At 40.1% G+C, this 9,433-nt stretch overlaps 3 protein-coding genes across 5 annotated transcripts; 1 reads left to right on the top strand and 2 right to left on the bottom strand.

The window, feature by feature from the left end:
- On the top strand, positions 2,454 to 3,647 carry LOC104748896. The gene is made up of 3 exons (XM_010470475.1): positions 2,454 to 3,290; positions 3,359 to 3,453; positions 3,533 to 3,647. Exons 1-3 carry the CDS (start codon positions 2,454 to 2,456, stop codon positions 3,645 to 3,647), a joined length of 1,047 nt encoding a protein of 348 aa, XP_010468777.1.
- On the bottom strand, positions 3,919 to 7,823 carry LOC104748895 (QWRF motif-containing protein 3-like). Of its 3 annotated transcripts, XM_019236483.1 has the most exons (8): positions 5,728 to 5,794; positions 5,134 to 5,631; positions 4,864 to 5,001; positions 4,672 to 4,791; positions 4,468 to 4,584; positions 4,276 to 4,365; positions 4,080 to 4,190; positions 3,919 to 4,003 (listed from the first exon to the last, which is right to left on the bottom strand). In XM_019236483.1, exons 1-8 carry the CDS (start codon positions 5,782 to 5,784, stop codon positions 3,932 to 3,934), a joined length of 1,203 nt encoding a protein of 400 aa, XP_019092028.1. In that variant the 5' UTR covers positions 5,785 to 5,794; the 3' UTR covers positions 3,919 to 3,931. The 3 variants fall into 3 exon arrangements, with proteins under 3 accessions (XP_019092028.1, XP_010468776.1, XP_019092027.1); XM_010470474.2 differs by adding an exon at positions 7,736 to 7,823 and having other exon boundaries at positions 4,864 to 5,798; XM_019236482.1 differs by having other exon boundaries at positions 4,080 to 4,193; positions 4,864 to 5,631.
- On the bottom strand, positions 5,990 to 7,886 carry LOC104747774 (probable galacturonosyltransferase 10). Its single transcript, XM_010469464.2, has 2 exons — positions 7,736 to 7,886; positions 5,990 to 7,625 (listed from the first exon to the last, which is right to left on the bottom strand). The coding sequence occupies exons 1-2, from the start codon at positions 7,883 to 7,885 to the stop codon at positions 6,168 to 6,170; spliced, it is 1,608 nt and encodes a 535-aa protein (XP_010467766.1). The 5' UTR covers position 7,886; the 3' UTR covers positions 5,990 to 6,167.

Raw genomic sequence — 9,433 nt, 5'->3', positions numbered from 1 at the left:
AAAACCATACTAGGCAATTCACAAGCCCTAGGCCCTTTCTTCCCGTTGGAAAATTTACACTGCAATAACTCGGCTAGTATCTGAGCTGAGGCCTTCTCACCATATCTAGACCTGCATGAAACATCACAATTGTGTTTCAACAAAATAGTTTTAATTTCCAAATTTTCAGAATTTGGGTGTGTAGTAGCATAGATCCTCCAACCACACTTCTTATTTACGCAAGTAGCAATGACTCTCCCTTTGTCAGACTTCCAAATTCTGAATGTGAAAAGCCTTCTCAAAGCATGAACAGACAAAGTCTTCCGTAGTTCCATCTTATTAGCAAATACACGGCCAACATAAATGAAATCAGTTCCTCTTTTCAGGTCCATATTCCTCTCTACGCTTGGTGCACCGCGCATATTATCATGGAATGATGGTGCATCTGCCAACAATAATGGGTCTTCTCCATCTATCACACCTGCCCGTACCATGAAATCGGAGTCCTCATTGACACCTAAAGTCTCGACGACTGCATCATCACTAACTTGTAGATCATCCCCTAATGGTGCCACTGGTAAATCATCATTTAATGGTACAACTGTAATAGCAGCACCAAGGCCTTCATCAACAAGTTCACCGACCCTATTTCCACTATCCGTATTCCACCCTCCCACACCTTTGTAAGGATCTCAATCTAATGGATAATCATTGTTAATTCTATCTGTCCACTCATCAAAATCATAATCTTCCTCTTCATCTTCCTCTTCACTTGGATCATGTTCGGCTAACAACACTTCTTGCAAATTGTGACCAATGGAGGACATGTTTTTCTCAACAATATGTGAATTGGTCGACTTCTGAGAATTATCCAAACTGACCTCCTTAACTATCGTGGAAGTCTCGTCTACCACACTCCGAGTATTGTTGTCCATCACAGACGATTCTGGTAAATTGGTCTGTTTCTGAGAATTATCTGAACTGATCTCCTTCTCTATCGTCGATGTCTCGTCCACCACACTCAGAGTGATGTTGTCCATCATAGACGAGTCCACCATGTTGTGTACTGAAGTGAAATTATTTTTGTCCACCCCACTTGACTCTGGTAAATTGTCCACCCCCTCTGACGACGACCTTTGTCCACTGAATTTAGTCCTCTTGCCCATCAACGCTTTCGTCGCCTTGTCCACCAATTCTTCCTTCTCTCTTGTCCTCTTCCGTTCCCTGTTGAGTTGTCCACTGCTTATCAGATTCACTTCTTTGTCCATTTTTGCGTTCACAAACCTACAAACACAATAAAGTTTGAATTTTTCCCCTTTTATATCTAGACCATAAAGCATTAATTGCTCAAAACTTGTTCTTCAAACAAAATTAACTCTCCAACCAACACCATTAGTGGCGGCCAGACATTACCTGTAAACAATGTCTCCCGTTTTGTGTCTTAATTTTGTCCACCAACCTCACTCCGTTTCCTTTCCGCCCCACCACCGTAACAAAAACCAATTTTCAGATCTAAAAAATAAAAAATGATTTTGTCTCTCACATTCCAACAGACACCCCTATTGTCCACATTAAATGCCTGTCAGTGTCATATCTGCCAAAACGTACAAAAAAGCACAAGACTTTCCCGCCATCTTTTTCTTCATTGTTGCGCTGAGGGCAAATTGGCCAAAGGACACCATGCCACATTTACGAGTTTTGGTATTTTCTTATATGTTTGTAAAATGTGGCATTGCATAAAATTTTTAATTAAATAATGGCATGTCTGGCAAAATTCCCGTGAAAAAACGTAGCGCCGACTCTGTCTGTCCACGTTAGATATCTTGGCAATTGGGTTATCTCATCAATTATGTGTCCATGTAGGCGAACAAAAAAATTATGTGTATTAATGTTATAATTTTATTGGTTAAATATTTTAACTGATGTGTCAACTCCTCTTTTAACTAAAAAGCTGAGGTGTCAATACTGGAGAGAAACACATTCTACTTTTATTGTATTGATTGTTCCCAAATATATCAAAATCAAATTATTCATTTAATTTTCAAGTTGTTATGTCAAGTGCTAATTATTAGGATGATTAGTTAGTTCTTTTCTTCATAATCCGAATAATAAACATTAAATGTATTTAGGATTTGAATATATTTATAGTTGTATGTTAGGTACTAAATTTTGGGATGTTAAATTTAAATTGATCTTCTTAGATATTTTCCTTATAAAAAAATTTTTAAATATAAAGGTTAAATTTTAGAAATTTTAAAATTTTATACATTTTAATTATGGTTAGTTTGTTTAAACGATAATCCATTAAAGGTTTTGTCGACTAATTAAAGAAAACATTATTTAACAAAAGATGAAACCTATGGAAACTGGAGGAAACAACACCCTGTGATATCTTAGGGTTTATATAATAAAGATAGTGAGTAATGGTGTTTTGAGCCAGGAAAGTAAAAATAAAAAAAAGGAGATCAAAAGAAATGAATTTGAGATTACATCTTGGAGAGATGAAAGAAACATTCGATATGGAGAAAGCAGTGTGTAACCATGGTTTCTTCATGATGGCTCCAAACGTGTGGAACCCTTCATCAAAGTCACTACATCGACCGTTAACCCTTTCGGATTCTTCTTCCACGGATGTGACCATTTCTCATCCCTCCGGACTCTCATTTCTTGTAATCCAAGTCCACGGCATCAATAATGTTTCGAGAGTGGACGAAGCACTCATCTTGCAACAAGTGGCGAGGATGCTGAGGTTGTCAGACAAGGACGAACGTGACATGGTTGAGTTTCAACAAGTCCATGAGGCCGCAAGGAAGAGTGGTTTCGGTAGGATTTTCCGCTCTCCGTCTCTCTTTGAAGATATGGTCAAATCTATTTTGTTGTGTAATTCCGATTGGGGTAAGACACTACTCATGGCTTCTCGTCTCTGCAAATTGCAATCAAAGCTAGCTGACGGCACAGTTAGGCCTCTTAGCGTATCAAAAAAGAGAAAACTAAACCCAAAACCCTGGATGGCAGCTAATGGAAACTTCCCGAGTGCCAAGGAAATAGCAAGCCTTGATAAAGATGTGATAAATGAGCACTGTAAACTTGGATATAGAGCAAATCAAATAGTAAACTTAGCAAAGAAGGTTGAAAATGGTTCACTGAATCTTGAAAAGATGGAAAAGGGAGAGATGGAAGTGGATGAAGTGGTTGGGAAACTGAAAAAGTTAAAGGGCTTTGGTCCTTTTGCTAGTGCTACAGTGCTTATGTGTATGGGTTATTACCATCTTGTTCCATCTGATACCGAAACCTTAAGACTCTTACGTGAGGTATATACTTAACTCCCTTTACATTTATCACTAATCTAATTTTAATTTGTGTCATTTAATGTTTGCAGGTGCATGAAAACGAGGAGTGTTCGAAAGAGACGCTTGAGAAAGCAGCACAATCATTTTACGACCGATTCTCTCCATTCCAGTGCTTAGCCTACTGGTTAGTTTCTAGTCTTTTATATTTTTATTTCCTGAGCATAGTTTTTGAATGGCTTCTCTTCTTGCAATTATATATATAGGTTTGACTTGATCCAAAACTATGAAACAAAACTTGGGAAGCTTAGCAAATTGAGTCCCAGTGACTACAACAGTGTTAGCGGATGCTGCCACATGAAGCAGCTTAAGGCAAACTGATGATTATCTTACTTCTTCTATTGACTACATTATAATAAAAGTTTTGTTTTGGGACTTTTTATTATTATTATTTGTCTCTCTTGCATGGTGTGTTCGTTGAGGTTACCATCTTAATAAATTAAAAATCCAAAGTTCTTTGGATTTCCTAATTAATCATATTATACATGTTGGTTAATGTGATTTGATTCAGTCTAAATGACGTCACCGATACAAATTACTTTTGCTTTAAAAATTTGAAAAAGAAAAAAAAAACAAACAGAGACGCAAAGCTTTGACATGGTCTACTACCCAAATTCTGTATCAAAAGTCTGCTTGTGTTGAATCATGAAGCAGCACTTCAAGCTCCTCTCCTGCATCTGCATACATCCCAAAACACGATCAAAAACAGAAAATCAGATCAGGTCTTCAAATGTTCAACACAGTTTTTTGTACCTCTAACTCGGAAATCATTCTCATAAGATCATGGCATTGCTCCAGCATCAGTTTCTCCTGTGCAGCCACTTCCGCAAGTTGGGAGGCCAGTGGAACAATACCACCCTCCATCTGCTAATGAGAAATTTTATTTTATTACACTGGTTAGATACTATTGAATCATGTCACACTTCTCCGCAGAGCCGCAAAAACTTACCGTGGGAGCATAACTATTTAAAGTTGAAATGATAGCATCAGTGACTGTTTCTGCGGTCTTAAACATAGTTACAGCTGATTCAATGTTCATCTGAAAACCGCAGGGGTTGTTGGAAAAGAAAAGAGACAATAAACAAACTTGTTTTGGAGTTCAAAACATACCAGAGGAACATGATTTTGAATCTTGATTTACCTTTGCACCTTGTTTGAGGGGAAGCCTGGAAAGAACAGAATGCAGGGATTCTCTAGTCATAGAGAGAGCTGAAATGTGTTCTCTTTCCATGTCCTCCCAAGCTTCAAGATGCTTAACCTGTTTCATATATATTGTATCAATCCGATTTAAGCTTGCTTACCCCTCATGGCTTGGATTTTAAAGTAAATGGAGTTGGATACGTACTTGAGAAAGCAGCACATAATTCAGCTTCATCTCCAGGTTTTTCTTCTGCAGTTTGATTCTCTCTTGCAGAACCAAATGTTTTAACTTGGTCAGAGCATCCCACGCACAGAGAAGCTGGTTCTGCAATGAAGAAAACCATGGAGTAGAGGTGATGATGACTGTATATTGCTGCATGGAGTAGAAAAACATTACCTTTTCTTGGGAGGCTACGCTATTGTTTGCAGCACAGGCTCTAGCATTGACAAACCTCCACTGAACCAACCGGTTATTCATAAGCTTCAGCTTATGAACAGATTCTGCGTCACAGGTCTTTGGTTTTAGTGGTGAAGACTTGTTCTTGCTCCTAAAGAAATCGAAGCCAAGGTTGATTAGTTTACCCACGCCTTTGCCTCTCGGAGGCTTAAGTTTTGAACTTGGAACTGTCACTGCCTGAATGTCCAATGACCTTCCTGGTGAAAGCGCCCACTGAGACATGGAACTTCCGTATCTTGCCACTGAATTATTCCTCTTCATCCTATTCTCAATGCCCCTAAAGCTATTGGCTCTCTGCAAAACTTCTTGTGACCTTTGTTTGGTCTCATTGTTGTTCTCTTTGCTTGGTCTAGCTGTTAAATCACGCAGATATTTAGAAGAGACCTTGATACCAGGTTTATGGTTCCGGGACGAACGGTTAGTACTAACACTTGAAGAATAGGATACATCGCTCAACTCTGAATCTGATTCATCGTTTAAGGACTCATATAGTAGAGAGCATGAGTTCGTCGTTGATGATGCTCTGTACAATGCACATCCATCAACGGAGAATCTGCCAGGGAGTATGACGCTGCCCTCATCATCGATCCACGGTGAAGACCTACGGTTTTCTTTTGTGTCAACTTCTATGCTACTTTGGTTTGGTAACCCGAGACAAACTTGTGTGCCAATTGACATCCTATCATGCTTTTTCATACCGTTGTTGTTCTGATCATCTCTCTTGGTAGATGAATTAGAAGTGGAGTTTCTGCGGTTGGGAGAAGAAGAAGACGCGGACGGAGAGGAGAGAAAACGTGAACTAACCTCGCGGGACTTTCCTCTTCTTGCTTTGAGTTGCTGTTCATGCTCACAGCCCTTCATTGTTACTCTGCTTCCTGAGTGAGAGAGAAGAACGCTTTTCAACTTTTTTTTAAAGAAGATACATAGAATCTTTTTGAACTTAAAAAAAAGAAACAGGATTTTCAAAGTTGCGGCTCAATAGACGAGTTGGTTGCCAACACTATAGGGTTAATCAGTTGAAGTTTGAAGCAAAAAAAAATGATAATAATATGAGAAAATGAGTGAATAGCTGATGATGCTTCATTGAATTTGAATATCACATTCACAAGATACAGTAAGTGATGGTGCTAGAGCATAGAAAACTCTTTTAGCAAGTGTGTCTCTCTGTAACCAAAAGTGGAAGAGTATATATAGCTGACTAAGAAGAAGTGGAAGTAAAAAAAAAAACTAAAGACCCTAGGGAATCAATGGAAATTGCATTGTTGCATAAAAGGGTGACTGTAATCAACGTATCTCTCCCACAGTGGTTTGAACTTTTCTAAGCCGATCTTCAACCACGGCTTTAAGTTGCCATTGAAGTGAAGAACAGCTCCTTTGTCTATGACACGAGCATCGACATTGGTGTATCCTAATCCCAGGATATGCCAGGACGTCTCGAGTGCCTCTGTTAAGCCGTAAAAGGTGAGAAGCCCTGGAGGTAGGGTGCCAAGTTTCCATAGGGTGCGGTCCACATTCTTTTCTTGCCAGTAGTGGTATATGCCGGTCACATTTCTCTTCCTCCATTCAACTAAATCAAAGACGTTCATCCCAAACGCCCAGCCACACGCATCTGGATCAAAGTGAGAGCGGATGAGGGGATGGGAATAGTTCAAGTACTTGTGGTAGCGGTGGAAGGTCTCCATGCATGTCTCAACAGCCCCGTTGACATTTTTGTTTAAATCGATGGAAAAGAGAGCGGAAAGATCCTTCTGAACAACAACATCATCATCAAGAAAGACCACCTTCTTGAGCGCAGGGAACACTTGCGGGATGTAGAACCTAAGATGGTTGAGCATGGAAAGATACTTGGGGTTTCTGAACTTGATTGGCGTGCGGCCATCGTCGTTGTGCCCAGAGAAGTAGTAGCTCTGCGTATCAGAGTCTTGGAGCTGCTTGAGGACAGGGACATAGGAAGCATTGAGCCAAGAGAAATCCTCGAATTTCTGAACCTCCACGGTGACTCCTCTGAGGTTGTCCATGCTCATGGCGAACCAAGCCTTCATTGCAGCGTAGTTGATCTCGTTGGTGACAAGATGAAACACGACTTTCTCAGGGGCCTTGGAATTGAGAGCAGTGGAGTTAACCACAACGGAGGTAGCAATGATGTTGTCGGAGAAGACACAGAAATGGTAGAGGGTGTTATCGGTGAGCTTGTTGGAATCAGCAGCCCTGAGGCTTCTCTCCTTTCTCTGTAGGTTCTGAAACCATTCGGTAGTGAGACGAACACCAAGACAGTAGAGACTCTTGGGCACTTCCTCGGCAGCAATCTGTCCGTACTTGGAACTCTTGTCGGCAAGGGAACTCATCTGCTCTTCAAGAGACTGAATGGAGGCCTTGAGCCTCATAATCATAGTGGCACTATCGTAGTGAAGCAGCTGCTGGGCTTGGTATAAGAGAAGAGCCATGTCACGAATAGTAGGCTCGGACTCCAAGACAGTCAAGGGACTTCTCCTAGTAGCAGCAGTGGACAAGAGCAGCTGAGAGTTACGGATCTGAGCACTCAAGTCCCAAGCAAACTGAAGATTCTTACTTTCTTTAGCAATGACAACGAAGGCTTTAGCAAGAGCGATCTGGTCATTAACTTGACGAGCAACGGAAGTAGGACTCAACATTTCCTCAGTCATGTTCATACCCTCTACAAATTTGTCATTACGGTACCGTCGCTGCATCCCAATATATCAACAAAAAAAAAAAAAAGGTTTTGAGGCCGAATTGAATGAAATCCACAGAAACAAACAAACAAACAAACAAAAAGGAAAGAAGAGGGTGGTACCTTGGGAATGGAGGGTCTGGGTTCAATATGACGAGCTTTGGAGACAAGGAGGAAGAAGAGCAAGAGGACAAAAGCAGAGAGTACCCACCAGACTACATTCGAGATCTTCCGACGGCCAGCTCTCCTGAAACTATCTCCTCGCCTCCTCATACTATTATACTACGCTCTATGTAAAACCCAGATATATCTTTATAAATCGAATGAAGAACTCGTATTCGGGATCTGGGGATTCCTTTTTTTTTTTTTTTTTGGGTCGAGAGAAGCTAACCAAAAAAAAAAAAAATTAATTCCACCGACCGACCGACGACCATTTTCTTTCGCTTCGCTGCAAAAAGACATATTTACCCTCCTTTTATTTTTGCTTCTTCGACGTCCTTGGCCGTGTTTGGTCCTTTTTGGTGGTGAAAGAGAGAAAAGAAAAAGAAAGATTCCGTTTTTAAGAGTTTTTGGAGTTTTTTGTGCATTTTCTTAAAAGATTTTGCCTACAAGTGAAGATTTGTGGTTCGGATCGTGGTAGGAGTTTTATTAGGAGATTTTTTGTGAGTTTAGATATTGTTTAGTGATGTGTCGCGCGACTGCATCAACGATGCAAAGAGTGCATCGGTTGGATGCAACGATGGTGCATTGGTCGCAAGGCATGCGTAGGTCGATGCAAGGTCGTGGAGTTACGCATTGTCTTGTTTGTTTTGTATGTTGATTGTGATAGTTTTTTTGCTTGTGTAGATAAGCGAATCGCTTCACAGAGTATTTATGATAATATTCATGCATGTTGGTGCTCGGTAAAGGATAAAGTGTTGCTTTGGTGCTCTTTTTCCCTTTGGTCAAGTTTTGTCCCATTGAGTTTTCTTGACAAGGTTTTTAATGAGGCCTAAGTAACATTTTCAAGCCCCCTTTACCAGCCCAAGTCGTGGACCAAGGTTCCCCACAAAGGCCTTGGCCCATTTTCTATCTCTTTCTCATTCAAACTTTGCATTTATTGTTTTGTCATTTCCTAGACATCTTGCATGAGCTTGAACTTGAACTTGCAAGGTTGTCTAGGGTTTTCTCTTCTCTATCTCGTCCCCCCCTTCTTCTATATAAAGACAATGTATCTCTTCTTTGTTTTTCATCAAACATTTTAATCAAAAACTTCTTTTTACTTGTTTGATCTGAGAAGTGTGTAATATCTTCTCAACTTGTCTTCTTCTTAGTGTGTAATATCTAAGTTGAATGCGAGCCTGAAGTCCAAGAGATTTTCATCTCTCTTGGAAGTTCACTTCAATCCCCCTTTTCATCCGCTGCATCAATTTCACCATTCCATCTTTTTTGATCCGCTGCATAAACCACCCCTTCACCTTCCATTTGATCGATCTATTGCATCTTCAACCCATTCATCTTCATCATTCCGTCCATTCACCTTCAAGACCTTGCGAAGTGTGTTCTTGGGAGCAGATTCCTCTTTAGGAGTCTATCACTAGCTCAACCTCCAACTAAAGATAAAGAACATCTCTTTCACATTCAATTAAGTGTTTGACGAATTCTTGCAAATGGAAGGTGAATCAAGCTCAATCGGTTTCAAGGGTAAGGCTTTTTAGTAAGGTGGTTTCAAACAAATTCTTTGGGTGGTTTTCTCTCAAATGATGGAATGCTAGACAGTTATGAAAACTATCTAAGACTGAGAACAATTTGGGCATACAAAGTTTAACTCTTGATGATCTA

This window comes from Camelina sativa, chromosome 15 (assembly GCF_000633955.1).
Source record: "Camelina sativa cultivar DH55 chromosome 15, Cs, whole genome shotgun sequence".
In the NCBI taxonomy this organism is placed as follows: Eukaryota; Viridiplantae; Streptophyta; class Magnoliopsida; order Brassicales; family Brassicaceae; genus Camelina; species Camelina sativa.
Note: the sequence above shows the minus strand (reverse complement) of the source record. Positions and strands in the feature narration are given on the sequence as shown.